Here is a 22,246-nt window from a genome sequence, read left to right on the forward strand (position 1 = left end):
CTGACAGACTCTCACTGACTCATTCTCACTGACAGACTCTCACTGACTCACTCTCAATGACTCACTCTCTCACTGACGGACTCACTCACTCTCACTTACAGACTCTCACTGACTCACTCTCACTTACAGACTCTCACTGACTCTCTCTCACTGACAGACTCTCACTGACTCTCTGACCGACAGACTGACACTCTCACTGACTCACTCTCACTGACTCGCTCTCACTAACTCTCTCTCACTACTGACTCTCTCTCACTACTGACTCTCTCTCACCACTGACTCACTCTCACCACTGACTCTCTCTCACCACTGACTCTCTCTCACTGACTGACTCTCCCACTCTCTCTCAGTGACTGACTGACTCACTCACTCACTCTCACTGACAGACTCTCACTGACAGACTCTCTCATTGACTGACTCTCCCACTCTCTCTCACTGACTGACTCACTCTCACTGACTGACTGACTCACTCTCACTGATTGATTGACTCTCTCTCTCTGACTGACTGACTCTCGCTAAAAGACTGACTCACTCTCACTGACTGACTATCTCACTGACTCACTCTCTTTCACTCACTCACTCTCTTTCACTCACTGACTCACTCTCAATGACTGACTCTCACTCTCTCACTGACTCTCACTCTCTCACTGACTGACTGACTCTCACTCTCTCTCACTGACTGACTGACTCTCTCACTCTCACTGACCGACTGACTGGCTCTCTCATTGAATGACTCTCTCTCACTGACTGACTGACTGACCTTCACCCTCCTGTTATTTATTCCCCCCATAACAAAAAAAACACAACAAGCAACCATTGGGACAGGCAGATACAAGTTGCCAGCATTGAAAGGACAAAAAAACCCTCAAGACATTCTTTTTAATACTTTTTTAATAGGGTCGTTCAGTTGTACATAATGCTTTTTTAGTCATATCTAGGGTAACAAAAATACTTCTGACACTTCTTTATTATAACTTTTCAGCATGATGCAGACTTCTGTACAGCACAGCTTAAAGACAATGGTAAAGTCAATATCTCTGGCTAAACACTTATAAGTTCTAAAAGACGAGACCTATTGGCTATGCCAAAGCTTGTTTTTTTATTCCTGAACCACCTGTTGCTTCCCTCTCATTCGCTCCGCACACCCCATCCCCAGTTGCGGCCCCACACCGCGCAGCCCTTAACATAAAATATTAGATTTTTTGGGAGGGCCCGTCAGCTGCCATTTTCTGCTGGGTTGCTATACTTTATGAAAAGCACTTTCACACAAGTATTTTTTTTATCGATCCAAGAGATGTTTGCCATCTTGGATCAGTAAATAAAAAATAAAAACTCAGTGGAGCACATGTCACATTGCAGGCACGAGTATGCTTGGTGATGCACATACATAATCATGCACATATATGTGCACCTACAGAATAATGCGCTAGAAGCAGTGACACCATCATTGTGCCTTTTTTCCTAATTTTTTGCCGGTGCTGCATAGCATCAGCAAAAATCATTGACAAAGTAGTAGGTCAAAATGGTTTCCCATATTGGCTTTGCCAATGCTTTTCTGTTAAGTCAGCTGGAGATGAATGACTTGGGCAGATAATCACTGTAAATGTATTGCGACTTATATAGCGCACGTATCACCCGAAGGTATCAAGGCGCTTGCTTAGGGAACCCGTCCTGGTATTCCCCGGCAGGGTATCCACAAGGTGAAAGCCAGGCATCCCGCCGCGAGGGGCCGTAGTGGAGATTAAGCAAGCTATTGCCCAGAGTCGCAGAGTGTGACCCCGTGAGTCGAGTAGGCACCGGAGCGAGAATTGTCGAGTCCGTGGAATTTTTGAGCCCGAGACCCGCCGAGGCGGGGAATCGAACCCTGGTCCACGGCCGATCTCAGCTTCCGGGTCTGCTGCCTCTAACCACTGAGCCACGCTTCTCCTTCTCACTGTATATCAACTTAATATATACAATGGTCCCCTTGAAGGCATTTATAGGCCAAGACGCTCTTGGCAACACGTGCAAATCGCACCTATTGGAAGAAAACAGATTTATTCACTGTATAATTTCATTAACGGTATGAAAAGCACATTGCTTTATAAAACAGGTGCTCCAGCAAGACGGCACGGAGAAAAGTGAATAGTGACAAATGTGAATGAATGTGCGCTGGTGCTATATAAATGGTTGTCATTTAAGGGTCTGCAGGGGTTGCAGCTGTCCCGGCACTGCCTTTGCGACCCCTGGCCTCAGAGGTCCCAAAATCAGTGACGGGAGCACAGTGGCAGCTCATTCTTGTGGTCATCGGTTGGGGCTGCACTCTCTTTGTTGTCTCTTGATTCTTTTATTACACTAATAATGAATAATTGTTCATTACTCACTGTTAGTGTAATAAAACAAATGGAGCAAAATTAGCTGGAATATGACCTGCCCTTGCAGCTGAGGTAAGTGAAAAAAAATGCTTTTAGATGCATGTTGTGTGCAGGTGTGTGCGTTAACGTAGGAGTGTGTGTGAACGTGTGAATAGGTGTGTATGTGTAAGCATGTGTGTGTGAGTGAAACTGAAGGTCGAAGGGCGTGTGATGTCACTCCCACTATCCCTGGCATTTTGGTGAACTGATGTTCATGGCTATATATGAGCATCTGTGCCAAACCAGTAAGAATATACGATATACATTATATTAATCGGTATCAGTCCACTAGTACAGTTTGTTGACGTTTCGACCCAAGCAAAACCATTTGGAAAAGGGCATCATCTGGACAAAAGTGTGGTTACACCCATTACTGAAGGGATGAATCGATGCAAAATACTGAGCAAATGTTGGTCCCCTAATGCTCACTCTGGGAAATATTCCCATTTGATAGGAAAATTATACCACTAATTATAGCGCGGGCAATAAATGCTGTTAATGGATCTTTTGTAGCAGTCCACATTTGCTGGGAGGCTAGAGCAGACGTCTGCTATAGGGAAGCTGCTTACTCGTGTGTGCACTGTATACCAAGCATTCAACTACACAGTGCAGTAAGGATTATATCAACTCCAGATGACCCGTAGTAGACAAAAGTACTGACCCCAGGTATTCATGAGATAGGTGTCTTATAGAAGGTTTTTATTTTTCTCATAGAAATGATTAACTATTTTTTTAAATATATGTTGCGTGTGTTTGGTTATCATTTATATTATGTTTTATTATTATTCTTTAAGTTTTAAAGTTTTGTCAACAAAACAAAATGTATCTCTGACAAACTGAAATAAAAAATAAAAAAAAATCTCCTCACCCTGCAGTAACCCACTTATCTTTTGCCAGCCTTAAAAAGAAAAAGCCAAAAGGCTCACGCTCGGAAGGATCTTGCTCTCACCCGCAGAATTAATATATACGTAACGTTATACCTTCCCCCAATGAACTTTGAACATCTTCATAAGTTAGATAAACTCCATTTCACTTAAAAGTATATGATTCAATGTTGCTCTAATCTCGTTTGTCCTGGGATGCTGCACATAAACTATTTCACCCAGACCATAAATCCCCAGTCGATCAATATCTTTTATAGAGATACGGTACAAGGAAACTATTAAAGGAGTTATAGCTTTATGGGTAGAACTATGGACCTGGGAGCTTGGGCCCTTGGTTCCTATCCCGCCCAGAGTACCTGTTCAACATTATTGTTTTGAGCAAATGACTTAATCTTCCAGGACCTGAAAGAGTGGCAAATATCTGTATAATCTTCAATTGATGCACACTATCTGCTCTGTTGCTTGCTAGCTGGGTTCGTGTTATACAAATATCAACCCATACGCACCCACAGTGGTTGCCCCTTTAGGGTGATAAGGATGCCAATGTCAAAAGTGTACAATTCTTTATCTGACAGTCCCCCTCTTACTCTTTTTCTGTCCATCATGATACTTTGCCTCACATAATGTTCCCATAATGTACACTTGACTTTCCCCAGGAGCAAGTGGACCACTGTCACCTAGTTTCATGGCTGGCACTGAGGGCCCTGTCTCCCTTTCCCTACCTGATATCAGTGGTCCCAAAAGTGAACACATACCAAAAATATAACTCTGCTCTGTATCACTTAGTATATTACTTGTGCTGTGTATCACAGGAGATAGTGAAGGCGGTGCTGTATAATAAGCATCACCTTTGTCTGGGTAAACATTGAACCGACTGACTGGCTATTTTTCCTGATATTAAGTGTGTATTGTCTACAAAATTAGTCTTTGCAGTTCATTGACTAGAAAGGGTTACAGTCAATTCATATATGCTGATTGGGTCCTTCAGCACTTTTGGAGAAAGCTAGAACTTCTGGCGCCAAACCTTTATCCTGAGAAAGACCACCTTCAATAAATTCAATAAGGGTTGAAACATCAGCAACAGATTTTTAGCAATTGGATTATGTTGCTCAAGACCATTAGTAGGTCATGACCTTGTGCTACTGACTAATCCCCAGTTCTTGTATTTAAAAAATTCACAGCCAATGACATTGTTATTTACTATACAAGTCATTCACTTCATTTTTTTATGTACTTTATGTACCACTTGAGCACTGCACCACCGCCATTCAGTTATGCATACCATGTGCCTTGGACAAAGATGGGATAGCCGTGCAATGCTCATTAGAAGCAGAGCGTTGTTTCATAATGTAGGCAGGGCAGGGATCCTTGGGTGAGCCAAAGGGCTTACCAATGGCTACGTTTGAGAACTCTAATTCTCAAAAGGAAATTGCAGCACCATGGGCATGTCTTTCCCTATTGTGTTTCTACTGTTGGCAATTTTCTCAATAAAGAGAGGGAGTCACAAAAATGTAAAAAAACAGGAAATTGACCTGTTTGATGTTAGGGGCAGCAAGATGTTTAACTCCTCTTGTTGCATGTGATATAATTTGCCTTCAAGTTGGAGATAACCCTGAGCGTATGATGAAGATGTATGATGATCTGTGGAGGAGAGAACACTGAGTGTGTGCTGGAGACCTGTGAAGTTGGGAACACTGAGGATATACTGAGGATCCATTCAGGAGAGAAACCTAAGCGTATATTGAGGATCTGTGGGAGTGAGAACATTGAGGCTATACTAAGGATCCGTGGAGGAGAAAACACTGAGCGTATACTGAGGATCTGCGGAGGAGAGAAAACTGAGCATATGCGGAGGATTCATGGAGGAGAGAATACTGAGCGTACACTGAGGATCCATGGAGGAGAGAACACTGAGGCTATGCTCAGGGTCCGTGGAGGAGAAACACTCAGCGTATACTGAGGATCCATGGAGGAGAGAACACTGAGCGTATACTGAGGATCTGTGGAGGAGAGAACATTGAGCGTAGGCTGAGGATCCATGGAGGAGAGAACACTAAGTGTATGCTGAGGATTCATGGAGGAGAGAACACTGAGCGTATGCTGAGGATCCATGGAGGAGAGAACACTAAGTGTATACTGAGGATCAGTAGAGGGGACAACACTGAGGCTATACTGAGGATCCATGGAGGAGAGAACATTGAGTGTATGCTGAGGATCCATGGAGGAGAGAACACTGAGCGTATGCTGAGGATCCGTGGAGGAGAAAACACTGAGCGTATGCTGAGGATCCATGGAGGAGAGAACACTAAGTGTATACTGAGAATCTATGGAGGAGAGTACACTGAGGCTATACTGAGTATCCATGAAGGAGAGCAAACTAAGGGTATACTGAGGATCAGTAGAGGAGAAAACACTGAGGCTATACTGAGGATCCATGGAGGAGAGAACACTTAGGGGTCCATTAGGATGACGGGCGGACAAGGTCCGCCCGTCATCCTAGCGGGGATTGGGACCGCCCGCCTTTAGGGCGGGGGTCCCGTGGGGGGCATTAGGATGTGCCCGCCACAGTGGCGGGCACATCCTGCATTTGTAGCATTGTGGTGGGCGGTGCTCTCAGTACCGCCCGCCACAATGCTAGAAATGCATTTCAGCATTTGCATAAACAAAGCGGCAGGCACCGCGCGGTGCCTGCCGCTTTGTTTATGCAAATGTGGGGGGTACCACAGGTACGCACCGTGTGCAGCCCCCACCCCTCCTTCACTCTGGGGGCCCGCAGGGGGCCACCAGAGTGAAGACCGCATGTCTTTCTGTGCCGGCAATGTGCATTGTAAAATGCCCATGCTAATATGGCTGATAGACACCGCCACCATATTATTCCTTTTCTGCCCCGGCCGCAAGGCGACCGGGGCGGAAAGTCCGCCGAGGTCCCCCCCGCCATACTAATATGGTGGGGGGGAACGAGTGAGGATGTCGGGCGGATTGCCCCCGCCAGGCTGGCGGTGGCTACCGCCAGCCTGGCGGGGGCAATCCGCCCAACATCCTAATGTGCCCCTTAGTGTTTAATGAGGACTCGTGGAGGAGAGAACACTGAACACATACTGAGCATCCATGGAGGAGAGAACACTGAGCATATGCTGAGGATCCATGGAGGAGAAAACAGAGCCTATGCTGAGGATCCATGGAGGAGAGAACATGGAGCTTATGCTGAGGATCCATGGAGGAGAGAACACTGAGGCTATGCTGAGGATCCATTGAGGAGCGAACACTGAGGCTATACTAAGGAGGAGAGGAGGAGAAAGCACTGAGCGTATGCTGAGGATCCATTGAGGAGAGAACATTGAGCGTAGGCTGAAGATCCATGGAGGAGAGAACACTAAGGGGTCAATTAAGATGGCGGGCTGACCAAGTTCGCCCGCCACCCCCGTGCAAAACGGGACCGCCCGCCATCAGAGCGACGGTCCCGCCTTGGCCATTAGGATGCGCCCGCCACACTGGCGGGCGCATCCTGTATTTTTACCATTGCAGCGGGCGGTGCTGAAAGCGCCGCAATGGAAAAAATGCATGTTGTGCATTTCAAAGCACAACATGACAGGCACCGTGCGGTGCCTGCCATGTTGCACTTTGAAATGCGGGGGGGGGGTTTCCATAGGTACCTCCATGTGCACCCCCCACCCTCCCAGATTCCCAGGGGGCCCGCAAATGGCCCCCGCAGGGAGTCTCCGCATGCCTGCCACGGAAAGGCATTCCCCAAAGCCCATCATAATATGGCTGGCGGTGTCTAATAGACACCGCCACCATATTAAACATTTTCCGCCCCGGCCGCAAGGCGACCGGGGTAGAAAAGCGGCAGACGGTCTTTCCGTCCGCCGCGGTCCCCTCGCCATACTAATATGGAGGGGGGAAATGGGTGGCGAACGGCAAAGGATGTCAGGCGGATGGCGGTGGTGATCCGCCCGACATCCTAATGGGCCCCTAAGTGTATGCTGAGGATCCATGGAGGAGAGAACACTGAGCGTATGCTGTGGATCCATGGAGGAGAAAACACTGAGGGTATACTGAGGATCCATTGAGGAGAGAACACTGATACTATTCTAAGTATCTGTGGAGGTGAGAAAACTGAGTGCATGTTGAGATCTGTGGCGGAGAGAACACTGAGCTTATGCTGAAGATGCATGCTACTCTTTTCCATTTGAGGCGAATCTCCATCTCCGTTCGATGTGTGGGTACAGATGGCAATTCTTGTCAATGTATATAATGTGACATCGACCCAGGAGCAGACATAACAGTGAAGGGGCTTCCCTCTCTGGTTTGTCAGTGAAGGTGATTTAAATAGCATGGTGTGGTATTTTGGTTATCTCTGGGGGTTAGAGTAGTGGATGTGGTTCTGAAGGAGGAGAAGTGGGAGATCGGAGGCTAGAGAATCTAGTTCCTATTGTAGGTAGTTGAAGTAAGCTTAGTAGATGTAGAGGATATCAGGGCAACAGGTTTAACAGAGCGGGAGAGAGAGGGGTCTTGTGGGGAGCTAGGAGGGGAAGTGGCGGCTTAGCGTCTCCTGGCGAAGAGAGTTGGTCGAACTCTTCAAGGATGCAGAAATTGTCCTGACGTGGGATGTGTGTTTGGTGTGGTTCTGAGAACAATTTTCCAGAGGGGAGTGGTGGCACAGTCATGGAAGGGAGGGGTTCTGAGTAGATCGGAGATGTAATGTTTTAGATGCATAGCGTGTCAAGAATCAGAGATCAGAATGAGTAAGGTTAAAAAGGCTGTCCTGAATTGCAATCTTCCTCTGAAAAGTGTGTACACTGTCTGAGCTTGTAGAGTTTGTGATGAAAATAGCTCTACATATCCGGCGGCAGGCAGGTGACAATGGTGTCATAAATAGCCAAAGGGCAAGGAAACTGGAGGTATTGCTACTTAACTGTCATTCACTACATGCAGAAGGTCACATTCTCATGGCTGTGACAGCACTTACACGACCGCTGGGATCAGGCAGCCTTGGTCAGGGTTCTGGTTCTCGTAGCGCTGCAGGATCTTCAGCTGGATGGGGTGGGCGCTGGTTTTCAGGCAGCAGTCCATGGCGATGTTATCGTTGCCTGGGGAGAGAGAGGAAGAAAGATGAGGGAGAAGGTCTGCAGCATAAGAAAGGTTTACAATTCAGTGCTGGTGCTCCTCTTTCTAAGCATCTGCATTGGTTTTCTAATGGGAGGTGGCATATAGAAGTTACATGGCTTCCTCAGGATCACGCCTGATGGAAGCACCAAGCCATTAGAAGGACATTGAGAAGTAGGACCATAATAGCTCCATGTGGATAATTTTAGATGCCATTAATCTCTGTGTAGGTGATTTTGGAAGGCTGCATAATTATCCAATTTAGTGAACTGGGATTGGCTATATATGTGGAATAGATGCAATTTGTATTACCAGCAATTATCACCAATGTTATATCCTACTCTTCATGTCTCTGCATTGTTGGATAACCTAATTACATTGGCTTAGTTTGCCCCACAACAGCCTGAAGAAGCTTTCTTCTAAGCAAAACATGCAGGCTGTGGGACCAAGACAACTTGGAGCATGTCCACTATAAAATATTCACATGTCTATAGCTTTAGGAAGTCCAATGTGATAATCAGGAATGTGAATAGTGGATCTGACTCCCTATAAAATTGATGTCAGTATGTACCGAAGATGTCTTTAGATATTCATATGTGTTACCATGAATTTTAATTATACATTTGTTCAATGTGAAATACATTATTTCTTTATATAAGAATAGTTCTTCGTGTATATTCAAACCATTGTAATTAAATAACTCCCCAAGAATATGAGGTTTAATTGTTTGACTTAAACATCAAGTGGATTCCTGATGATCTTGGGTTGGGGGCAACGCAGGGCCACACAAACCCGTATAAATCCAATTAAATGTTTGCCTGGCCCTTGACAAGAATTCTGAAATTAGGCCTTCCTTTCAGGTAACTTTTACAATGAGTGCAGGCCATCAGGCATTTACCCACATATAATATGAAATTGTGCATATCTTGAAAGTTGTGTAATGTTGGGCAAACTTAGAGCTCCGTAAAAAGGCCACTGGTGGCAAGTACTAATCTCCCCACGTATTTAACAGGCCAACTGAGGCAAGGCCCTTCACTACCACAGACTAGCCCAACTGTGGCAAGACCTGTCACGGTGCAGAGACAGAATATCAAATCAAAAATATCGGTTTACACAAATATTGAGTAAAAAATATTGTGGGTCAGAAATAGCGGCAGACACATTCTCGTGGTCAACAATATTGAATTTAGGTAAGTCATATTGATGTTAAAAATATCAAAGTGTAAATTATCATTTGCATAAATATAGTTGTTAAAAATATCGATTTTCTATTAATGTTATCTATTTTAGCAAAAATGTTATATGTATGTGATGTCTTTTTTTGTATAAGATTTGTTTGTATTTTTAATATATTTGGTAAATTTTTAGTAGTTATTAATAATTATTTTGAGTAATTGTTTATCTTTTTGTGTTTTGTTTTTACTTTTAAATGGGTAAAAGGTGGGCATTAAATACATTTTTAAATATGGAATTATTCGTGGTTAATAGTAATAGTTTTTCTTTTAAAAATAATATTTAATTGGTTTTTATTATTTTATAGCTTAATTTAATTTAGGTGTGTGTTGTGGATATTATAGTGTTCAAGCATGTGTACTCAGTGAATTTTTTTATTAAAAAGATTTTTTTAATTGAATAATTATTATGTTAATTATGGAAATACATTTAATGAAAAATGTTGAAATGTTTTGTTAATGGTGTGGTTTTTAAGGGTAGAAAATAAAATAAATACATTTATCTTTTAAACAATTGTTTTGTTTGTTAATATTTGGTACTTTTTAAATGATTATTGTTTATAAATGTACTTAGTAATTTATTTTACATATTATTTGTAGGTTTTTGTTATATGCAATTAATATTATAATGTGTTCTTTTCAAATGTTTAATATATTTAATTTCATATTTTTAAAATATTGTTTATTTATTTTTATGATTTTAACATTTTGTAATATTTTTTGTTTGTTTTTAACTGTTTAAGTGTTACCAGTAATTTTTGTTTCTCCTCTATCCAACGTTTCACTACAGTTGCATGTCACAGGAGTTGGAATAGTAAATATAATTCTCTGCTATCCAACACTTACCTTACTTTTGCACTCAGTGCAGTGGGAATAGTAATTTGTACCCCTGAGCTATCTAACACTTTCCCTACTGTTGTACTCTTTGGATTGAGAATAGTAATTTTTGTCCCTCCGCTATCCAACACTTTCCCTACTGTTGCACTCATTGGAGTGGGAATAGAAATTTTTACCCCTCCACTATCCAACGTTTTACCAACTGTTGCACTCACACGAGTTGGAATAGTAAATTTAATTCCTCCACGATCCAACACTTCCCTACTTCTGCACTCACTAGAGTGGGAATGGTAGTTTTTACCCTGCGCTATCCAACACTTTCCCTCCTGTTGCACTCTTTGGAGTGGGAATAGTAATTTTTGCCACTCCGCTATCCAAAGCTTTCCCTACTGTTGCACTCATTGGAGTGGGAATAGTAATGTTTACTCCTCTGCTATCCAACATTTTCCCTACTGTTGCACTCACTGGAGTTGGAATAGTACATTTAATTCCTCTGCTATCCAACGCTTTATCTACTGTTGCACTTTTTGTAGTGGGAATAGTCATGTTTGCCCCTCCACTCTCCAAAGCTTTCCCTATTGTTGCACTCATTGGAGCGGGAATAGTAATTTTTACTCCTCTGCTATCCAACATTTTCCCTACTGTTGGAACACAAACTCTACTTTTGCACTCACTGGAGTGGGAATAGTAACTTTTACCCCTCCGCTATCCAACGCTTTCCCTACTTTTGCACTTTTTGTAGTGGGAATAGTGATTTTTCCCCCTCCGCTATTTAACACTTTCCCTACTGTTGCTATAACTAGAGTGGGAATAGTAAATCTGATTATTCCGCTATCCAACACTTTCCTTACTGTTGCACTTAATGTATTGGGAAATGTATGTTTAATTTTTTTTAATAGTTTAATTTTTTAATGTATTATAGAATGTTTTATTTTATTTTAAATTCTTGATATATATATTTTATTTTTATATAATTTTAAAGTTTAAAAAACTTCAATAAAGATATAAGTAAATATATGTATATGTATACATTTTGATGTTTGTGTGTTTATATTTTTTTATTCGTTATATTTAGTTAAAATATATATTACATTGAATTTATGTTGTTAAACATAATATTAATATTTAATATATTTACTAAATAATATTTGATTATATATATATTTTTAAATCAATATGTTTTACATCTATATTTTTTATCTCTGCATTTTTGATTCAATATTTTTGTACTTACTTGTAAAGGTATTAGAGTCAATATTTTTGCAGTCTGTATTTTTTTTTATATTTAGAACATCGATGTTTGTTACATCGATATTCTATCAGTGAACCTCCCTTCACTACCACAGACCAGCCCAACTGAGGCAAGACCCTTCACTACTACAGACGAGCCCAACTGAGGCAAGACCATTCACTATCACAGACCAGGCCAACTGTGGCAAGATTTGTAACCACAAAACCCAGACAGGGTCCGGGATGAGGGAACCAGAGGCACGGGTTGCTGGGAGTCGGCAGCCTCCAACATAAACTGTTTATCACAATAGAGCCGCTCCAAGTGGGTTGTAGCTAGTGCTAGTGCTAATTAATTAGTGAGTGCAGGCATCTCACAAATACTTTGTTTGATAGAGGGCGGGCATACACCTGACAACAGGGATGCACTTCTAAACTAAGTGGGGGGCCTAAGACAAATAGTGAGGTTAAAAAGCCATTATAGATGTCAAATTAAATTTTAATGGTCCTGGCATCTATATGGTAATTAAAAAAAATGATTGGTGTAATGGGGATATTATTGTCCCCCTACCGATATCAATGAGTTCGACATGTTTCTGCCAGTGGCCCAGTAGGGTCCGTGGCATTCATCAGCACCTAAATGAATAAATCACCTGCGGGCTTCAGTCTTACCAAACTATGGTGAGAGGATTTCCACTGGGTGGGGTGAAAGAGATCACTCTCTACCGTGATCTGGCTGAATCTAAAGCCTGTAAGAAAAGCATATCGGTTAAGAACCGTGACAAAGCACTATAAACAAAAAAACAAATAATGATCAGCCACACATATCCAGAAACTATCCTGAGTGGCTATAAGTGCAACTGTTGTGACACTCATCTGTGCACCAGAGAGAAGACATTGTCTCCAAATTGCTTACCCTATGGTGGGACACTATGCCCCATAGGAGGGTGAGGGCAGGAAACCCCTTAGGTCAAACGCTGAAATCGTAATGAGGAGAAAAGAACACAAAATACAATATGTTAAGACAAAAGTAAGTGTTGAGAACACACAAGATGTTCTGTAGTATCTCAGGTTTCTGAATACCTGTAAAGGAATACACATTCAATCACCCATTCATACTCTTACTGATAAGTGACATGGTCTCTGCCTCTGCGCCTATGTCTGTACTCCTCCGCACCTCGAAGATAAATGAGTGGAGCGGGGGCAGGTATTTAAAGTGTCAGCGCCGGGAATTAAATTGCCACTCCAGGTGATGCCTAACCCACCAAATATGGGCATCCGGTAATGTTCCCGGTGGGCCAGTGGTATGTGCACGAGGGCTCGTAATGGCCGGGTTGGGGCTGGTATCCGTTCCGAATGTGAGTCAGATGCGCTGGTGGAGTTAAGCGGCTGAGTGCTGCTCATGCGCGTTGAAAAACGAAATCGCGCATGTGACAGGTGTATCTAGAATTGCGCATTCGCGAACAAGGCCAAGACTGATATTGATAGTGCTAACGCGCTGGAAAGACAAGAGTGAGCAATTATCAGATGTCTACACTAACGCGTATGTGTAGATTATGAAGACAGTAACAGCCAGGTTGTGGGTGCACCGGCATCCTTCTGAATGGTTCTATGGAAAGCCACAAGGTTGGCAAGTCATGGGAATATAGAGCACGGTGTCAGAAAACTTAGACACGGGTGTGAAAAGAGATTCTGTGCTAATTCTGGGGCAGTGTGGCATATTACTAGCCGGTAAGATCACAGACATTCGAGGATATACTTACTATAATGGATAAGGGGGCAGGCATTTTCCCTATTAGGCATAAGACATGTTTCAAGGAGGGTGCGATAACCGACCAAAAAAGTGACATCAAAGCACAGGTTTTCACTGTAGTTGGCTTGTAGTTCTCTAAGCAGATCCATCTCTAGGGATGATGTTAAGATGTCGTAAAAACACCATGGAAAACGCAAGGTGCGCTACTAAGGGCCCACTGCTGATTAGATATACATGTATGTTAAGTAAGGGGAAGTGCTGGCTAAAGTGCTAATTGTAGCCAATCATTCAGACCTTCTTTCCATGTATGAAGACAGTATACCCATATCTGTTCCCAGATATGGAGTGGCCTGGTCAGGAATGTCTTCTATTTCTTCATGACTTCCAGGACCACCCAGTTAAGATCAATTTCTTTATGGTTGTGTTCCAGAAAATGTCTAGTGAGTTTTGTATTAGTTTTCTTACAGCGTATGGTGATGCGATGTTCGTTGATGCAGATCTTAACTTTTCTGGTAGTCATACCCACATATTTTAGGTTGCAAGGGCATGTAAGAAGATATACCCCATTTTCCGTGTTGCATTTGCTAACGTTTTCCAATATCCATGGGTGTGTGGTGCCAATGTCTACTTCTTTTGTAGTTAGGGTCAGAGTACATGAGACACAGCCGCCACAGGCAAAGTTCTCTGTTGGTCTCTAAGTGTTCCAGAGTGTTACTTGATCCTCCCCTCTTGCAGGAGGGTCTTTAGCCCATACCAGCTCATCCCGTAAGTTCTTACTCCTTTTGAAAGTGAACAGCGGGGGTTCCCAGCGATTTTCTCCACCATCAAGGATGTGCCAGTTCTTTCTTATGATTTTCTGAACAGTTTTGGAAACCGGTGTATATGTTGTTACACACACAATTCTGTTAGGCTTCTCTCTATCATTGTTCTCTAGTAGGGCATCACGTTTATTATTTCTCGCTCTCTATTCTTGGGACTAGACTTAGGGCGAAAGTGCTGCCCCAATCCTCTCACCGCAGTTGATTTATTCGTTTAGGTCATGAAGAATGCCACGGACCCTACTGGGCCACTGGCAGAAACATGTTGACCTCATTGATATCGGTAGGGGGACAATAATATCCCCATTACACCGATCACTTTATTTTAATTACCATATAGATGCCAGCACCATTAAAATGTAATGTGACATCTATAATGGCTTTTTAACCTCACTATTTGTCTTAGGGCCCCACTTAGTTTAGAAGTGCATCCTTGTCATCAGGTGTATGCCCGCTCTCTATCAAACCAAGTTTTTAGAGGGCGAGGACTAGTCGATGATGAAGCATGACACCAGGTGGTGTGTGAGATCAGTCCTTCACTTTTTGTGAGATGCCTGCACTCACTAATTAATTAGCACTAGCACTAGCTACAACCCACTGGGGGTGGCTCTATTGTGATTAACAACAACTGTGGCAAGACCCTTCACTACCACAGACCAGCGCAACTGTGGCAAGACCATTCACTCCCACAGACCAGCCCAACTGTGGCAAGACCCTTCGCTACCACAGACCCGCCCAACTGAGGCAAGACCCTTTGCTACCACAGACCAGCCCAACGGTGGCAAGACCCTTCGCTACCACAGACCATTCCAACGGTGGCAAGACCCTTCGCTACCACAGACCCGCCCAACTGAGGCAAGACCCTTCACTACCACAGACCAGCTCAACCGAGGCAAGACCCTTCAGTGCCATAGACCCTGGAAGTTCCAGAGCACTGTCTGCACCTGTCTTTTGTGAATATAGAATGCTTAATATTTACCACAGTAAAAATATATGGGGTAGGGTTTTTAGAAATAGGCTTGATGTCCTTCGGTTTTAGCATGAGTCATGCACAGCGGAACAGGGAAATCCAAGTAGTGAGGCATTCCCAGGGCTCTCAAAAGGCTCCTCCATGTGCACCTGCACAGGGCACTGATATCCCAGTACTGTCACATTCACAGGGCTCGAGAGGTGTCTCTATACTCACCTGCACAGTGCACTGATATTCCAGTGCCGAGGCATTCACAGGGCTCTCAAAAGGCCCCTCTTTGTGCACCTTCCCAGGGCACTTATATCCCAGTACCGAGGCATTCACAGGGCTCTAGGGAGGTGCCTCAATTCTGAGATGTACAGTACACTGATACCCCAGTACTGGGACATTCAGAGGGCTGTAGCAAGGCGCATCTGTACTAACCTGCACTATATGATGATATTGGAACATTGTCAGGGCTCCCAGTGCATCTCTCTGACCATCACCAGGGTCACGTCACGTAGCTCTCACAATGAACCCTATACTTTGCAGGCTCCAGTGAGGCACCTTTGTACAGACTTACACAGTGGACTGTTATCCCAGTACTAAGACATTCATAAAGCTCTCCCAAGGCATCTCTCTGCTGACCTGCACTACAGGGAGTGATATCCCATACTGAGGCATACACAGGGCCCGGTATCGGAGGAAGGAACACCTTGCTGCTAGACACACTGCCCTTCAGGTTCTACTTATCATGGTGGGACCTTGATAAATGAGCTTCGAGTAAGTTGGTGATTGTCACATATGACGGCTTCTCAATAGGTGTGACCAGCTGCTTATTCCGGTGTGACCTGTAATGGTCTTACATGGTTCCGGATCGCATTTAGGACGTCATTTATATATTCCACCATGTGGGGACCGGTTTGCTCTCACAGCATGGGTTAACCTTGTCAGAACCAGACAAACACTATCTGTGAGGGCCAATGCATTGTGATGACCAGTCCCAGTTGTGTGTTTAGGTACTTTCAAGTGAGTGTATCAAAAAACTAAAAGTGCAGTTAGATTTGCCTTGGTCCGTTTTATAACCTACCCTACTATCAAAGTGCGCTTGAGTTACAATAGTAAAGACACACTTCATTACGGTCAATGGCCGTTTCTCAATGTGTTTGTATGTGTGTGCATCAGTGTGTGTGTGTTTGTGCGGGTGTGTGTGCATGCATCTGTGTGTGTGCGAAGGATCAGTGTGTGTGTGTCTGCACATCAGTGTATGGGTGCTTCAGTGAGTTTGTGCATGAGTGTGTGCATGTGTGTGGGCTATTATTAGCATATTTCCTTTTGCAAGAAAAAGATCCCTAAAATCTGATATATAACCGTATCCTCTGTGGGGTGGACTGGGTGTCTTCGGCTCCTTGGGGAATCTATCAGATCTCTAGTCTTTTCCTATGTATGTTTATCAATCTCTCTCGTTATGTCATTTGAATGGCCATCTGGATTCTACAAACTCAATATTACTGGGATACCTCTGCCCTGTGCTCCAGTTTTCTCGGCGGCCCTGGGTGCAAATGGTGGGCACGTGGTGCTTTTGGACACCCTTGGATTAGAATCTGAAAAAAAGTCCTAAAGAGTTATGTCACTCCAAAGCCCACGAGCCAAAGTAACCATGTGTCCAACTCAAGTCAATGGAGATGGATGCTGCGTGCCAAGGGCAGTAGATATGGTACCGTGGATGCAGGCCACCGGCCAGAGTTCAGAGAGACCAGGTGGGGCTTCAATTCTCAGTGTTTTTCAAGGGGAACTGCTGGCACCTGATGTCAATGCCACCCATTGCAGAAGGGACCATGTTTGATCGGCCAACATTTGACTCAGATCACCTAGCAAGTTGCTAACTAATGTCCTTGGATTTTGGGTTGAACTGGGACTTCTAACTGTGATATCTTCAGATCAGTAACAAACAGGGAAATGGTTCAAATGAATCTAGATTAAGGGGGACTGGTCTGAGTCAGTTGAAGACAACCCTAAAGCCTACAGAAAAGCCCAGAAAATGAAGAAAGGAGCTCTCAAAAAACCAGGATGACTGCGGGACAAGTCGGGGTTCATGCTGATTTACAAGGCTGTAACTCTGGGAATGTTCCCTGTGGAGCTTGACCTTCATGAAGGCGCAGCATCTCTTAGGTTAGTCCTGGTCACCTGCTGCATGTTCCTAACAACTCCTGGTTAACTCTTGACGGTCACGACGACGCAAAATCTGTTAGGTCAGTCCTGTTCGCCTGCTGCATGTTCCTAATGGCTTCTGCTCAGCTTCTTGGAGACAACCTCCGGACCAGTTTTAGAACGATGGCTTTAAATCAGGGCTTCTCTAGCCAGGGGTCTACTGGTATCCCCAAAAGGACAGTATTTCTCCCCCTGCGGTCCTAGAGACAATTAGCTAGAATCGACCAATAATCCTTGAATGTGTGAATCCTTCCCTAATCTGGAACATGCACTACTCTCTGGGGGGGTCCTTTCAATTCTCAGACTTTATGAGAAGAGGGCAGGCGCCAGGCATCAAGCGGCCCATGGGAAGTACAGAACACGAAGACTCTCGCGGCCACTGCCTCGTGGTTGGTAGGTGATGTCGACCATGCGTCGGACGGAAGGGGAGCATAGGTATTGACACTTCACAGACGAGAGCCAGCCTGAATTTAGATGTACGTTGTTGGAGTACACGTGGACATCCACAGGATCCCTAGAGCAGAACTCCATCAACACCAGTGTCATATCCACAAACGGGGGCAAAGTTCTGGTGGAAAATCTGCCATTTTGTGAAGGCAATCAGTGTGTCTCATGTAAGATACTAAGATGTCTGTACATGATAAAGCACGCGCTGGCTGGGATCCTCAAATGGAATGTATAGATAAAAGACTGGAACATGTACAAATCAAGGCTGTGAAAACACTAAAACAAGCAGAAATGTGGTGCATACTACGTCATGATTCCAATATGTGGTTTACTTATACCCTATGTCGATGAAGGAGGCTCTATCTTCACGCTGTTGGAATTAAACAACATTCCTGGCTTCTCTACTACACTACACTGTATAATCCTCTGCATGTAACGTTAACTCATTTTCCATTTCTGCAAAAATTGTGCGGGCTTTGAAACAAGCCAACACTTAGAACCAAACCTAATATCAAACAGTATAATGATATCAGGTTGCCTGTGTGTTTTTTACAATGTTAGAATATGATTTGTTTTGTAGCTTGCTTTAAGGAAATTCAAATCAATGCTATACAGATATAAGTTTTTAAAAAACACCAATTCTATCAATATAGTATAAAACATTAACAGTTATGTGGTGTCCCGTGTTCACATTCGATAGCTGCTTCTTGAGCTAAGACATTAAGATGCATTCAATTTCCAATCTGTTACACTTGTTCAATTGTATATGTTTATCATTCTATGCTACTAGGGTGCATGGTTGATAGGGTGTTGGATGTGGTACTTTGGATGTGTTATTAGAATCGATTGATGATCTTTACCAAACTTCAGATGGTTTTTAATCTTCATTGATTCATAGCAGCTGAGATCCACTCTGGCACCTCTCAGCTGGTAGGTCGTCGGGTGGGCAGTTTTGTTTTCGGCAGAACCCTTCATTTATTTCAATCTGGCAGGAACTTCTGGGTTATTCTAGTGAGGAAATGATGTAACAGGTGCATTTTACGAGAAGGCTATTTCAGGTACAGCTAATGTAGGGGCACAACTTCATGTACTTGTCATCTGGGAAACGTTGAGGAGTTGTTTTTATTGCAAGGTTTTCCATTTGTCTGCCCTTGCTCACTACAGAAGCTGGGTTTTTACCGTGCGTAAAAATCGAAAATTCACAGATGATCACAAAAATACTAGTTACTGCTTAGATTTACATTACTTGCGAAAAAAGTGTCACTCGTTAGGTAGTATACGCCACCAACTGAAACCACCAAAATGTCACACATAAGCAGTCTGAAAACCTGGCATATATAATGGTCAGAGTGATATAAGGATTAAACACACGCACTGCAGTGTTTGATTAGTTTATTGTCTGTCCAGCCATGTGCTGCTAGCTACAGAGGAATAAGTGTCACTAGTACCTTCTCCAATCCTTATTTAATTTACTTTTAACGGGTCATGATCATGAGCATATATAAACTGGACACTAGGTTAGTGCCCTTCCATTTCTAGTGATTTGCAGCAGTTTTAAGATATACTTAGAGTTTCTTGTTTCTCAAATGGATGTCATTTCTGATATTTGTGTTTTCCTTGTTTTCATTGCTTGATTTTGCTTGTGAGAAAGTGTCACTCATAGTCGTTGAATGTCACTCATAAGTACACTGAAATTATGAACATGTCACACATAAGCAATCTGAAACCTTGGCAGCTATGACCATATGACTACTCTTTTTGATTTATCCTTGGATAGTCTGTTGGCAAAACAACTGTACATTCTGACTACTGTAGCAGCAGACAACATGGCAGCCAGATCACACTTCCCAGCATTTTCTACACTGTTCACAGAAACCAAAGAGCAGATAAGATGGCCACCAGCGCACACTTCCCAGCAACCTCTGCAGTGCTCACAGAAACCAAAGAGCAGATAAGATGGCCACCAGCCCACACTTCCCAGCAACCCCTGCACTGCTCACAGAAACCAAAGAGCAGATAAGATGGCCACCAGCGCACACTTGCCAGCATCCTCTGCACCGCTCACAGAAACCAAAGAGCAGATAAGATGGCCACCAGCTCACACTTCCCAGCATGCTCTGCACCGCTCACAGAAACCAAAGAGCAGATAAGATGGCCGCCAGCACACACTTCCCAGCAAGCTCTGCACCGCTCACAGAAACCAAAGAGCAGATAAGATGGCCACCAGCGCACACTTCCCAGCATCCTCTGCCCGGCTCACAGAAACCAAAGAGCAGATAAGATGGCCACCAGCGCACACTTCCCAGCATCCTCTGCACTGCTCACAGAAACAAAAGAGCAGATAAGATGGCCACCAGCGTACACTTCCCAGCAACCTCTGCACCGCTCACAGAAACCAAAGAGCAGATAAGATGGCCACCAGCGTACACTTCCTAGCAACCTCTGCACCACTCACAGAAACCAAAGAGCAGATAAGATGGCCACCAGCGCACACTTCCCAGCAACCTCTGCACCGCTCACAGAAACCAAAGAGCAGATAAGATGGCCACCAGCACACACTTCCCAGCAACCTCTGCACCGCTCTCAGAAACCAAAGAACAGATAAGATGGCCGCCAGCGCACACTTCCCAGCAACCTCTGCACCACTCACAGAAACCAAAGAGCAGATAAGATGGCCGCCAGCGCACACTTCCCAGCAACCTCTGCACCGCTCACAGAAACCAAAGAGCAGATAAGATGGCCGCCAGCACACACTTCCCAGCAACCTCTGCACCGCTCTCAGAAACCAAAGAACAGATAAGATGGCCGCCAGCGCACACTTCCCAGCAACCTCTGCACCACTCACAGAAACCAAAGAGCAGATAAAATGGCCGCCAGCGCACACTTCCCAGCAACCTCTGCACCGCTCACAGAAACCAAAGAGCAGATAAGATGGCCACCAGCACACACTTCCCAGCAACCTCTGCACCGCTCTCAGAAACCAAAGCTTAGCTATTGTCAATGCGCTTTTATAAACACCAGTAAACAAAGAGCTTTTGTAAATATTTACTGCCTAAACTAGCTCGCCAAGTACAACAAAACTGATCCAGCTCTGTTAGATTCTTTTCGCCAAGAATATGCTGTGTTGCTGTATTGATTGTATGAAAACGGGTGGAATGTGTTTAGTTTGTGTGATTTATTTGTTTAAATCAAAGTAGAAACAAACATGGAATAGTGAAAGTTAAACTAAAGCAAACATTACTCAAAGTGCATTCTTCACATGACAACAGTGATAACTGTATTAGTCTGAGAAGGTAGCTTAGTAGGTTTAAACCCTGTGTCGCTGATTTGGTGCAATTTACAGACTTGAATCTTATTCGCATAATAAAGGACAATTCGTTTAGCATTTTACTCGTGTATGGCACTTCTTCGTTTTATGTATTTAAATTGACATATACAATTGAAGTTAATTTGGTCAACTCACATAAATGTATGGTCAGTCCTTATTTTAGTTTCTGCTGGAATAATAAAGGCCACCTCCCCCCTCATCAGCATTATCTGATTGTCCTGGTTGTGTACCCTTTTGCTTGATAAAGATGCATGTGGTTCTGCCATGTTCTGCTGCTACACAAAAACTAAAGGTAAACTCTGTCAGATTGTAGCACATTGAAAGTGTCATGAACGCACTTCTAAACACAGCGCTCCTACGTCACCATACGAATAGAACTATGAAAAGCCACAATTTAACCAAATATGTCTCTTGAACTTATGCTAGCATGACTCGCGTCTCAGGTACGAAAATGCCTACACATTCGACAAACATTAGAAAAGTGTAGACGTCTATTGGCTTTCAACATAAAGAAACCGATAAACACCTGCTGGGAGTAAGTTCACGATAGGACCCAGTTAAGTAGTAAAACATGGAATAATAACTAAAGGGCAGAAAGTTCAGATGAAAGGTAAATACATCTTAAAACCCGATAAGAGCTACACCTGAATGAGGTCGTCGGTCTTTTATGGTTGTAAGGTTGTTAAGGAGAGTTCTATTTACGTTGTGAAATCAGTAACACCTACATTTTATAGTGCTTAGACGTATCCACGACTGTGTCAATAACATTTGTTAGTTATGCCAGTTGTGGATGTGACACTTTTTACATCTGCACACCTGCCATAACCCAGCACCCACCCCCTGCCCCTTCTTAGATTCTTTCTGATTGCTTGTCTTCCTTTGGCCCTGCATAGCGCTTAGATGCCTTCCCCTTAGGTTTGAGGTATATCAACAAACTACATCCATATGCTGTGGGTTGGAACAGTCAGGTAGACAGCCCTCTGCCCCAGTTTGGCTCTGAATTACACATTGGGCACAAGTCCGGGGCGGAGGGATGTCTGGGTGGGTACACCTTCCCTGAC

At 43.7% G+C, this 22,246-nt stretch overlaps 1 protein-coding gene across 1 annotated transcript in view; it reads right to left on the reverse strand.

Moving 5' to 3' along the window:
* LOC144817834 (C-C motif chemokine 21-like) overlaps window positions 1–22,246 on the reverse strand; it is a 41,060-nt gene that overhangs the window by 14,918 nt on the left and 3,896 nt on the right. The window contains exon 2 of the mRNA XM_078674687.1: window positions 8,247–8,367. Within this exon, the coding sequence (XP_078530813.1) occupies window positions 8,247–8,367 (121 nt within the window). The remainder of the gene's footprint in view (window positions 1–8,246; window positions 8,368–22,246) is intronic.

This window comes from Lissotriton helveticus, chromosome 2_1 (genome assembly GCF_964261635.1).
Source record: "Lissotriton helveticus chromosome 2_1, aLisHel1.1, whole genome shotgun sequence".
NCBI classification, from domain to species: Eukaryota; Metazoa; Chordata; class Amphibia; order Caudata; family Salamandridae; genus Lissotriton; species Lissotriton helveticus.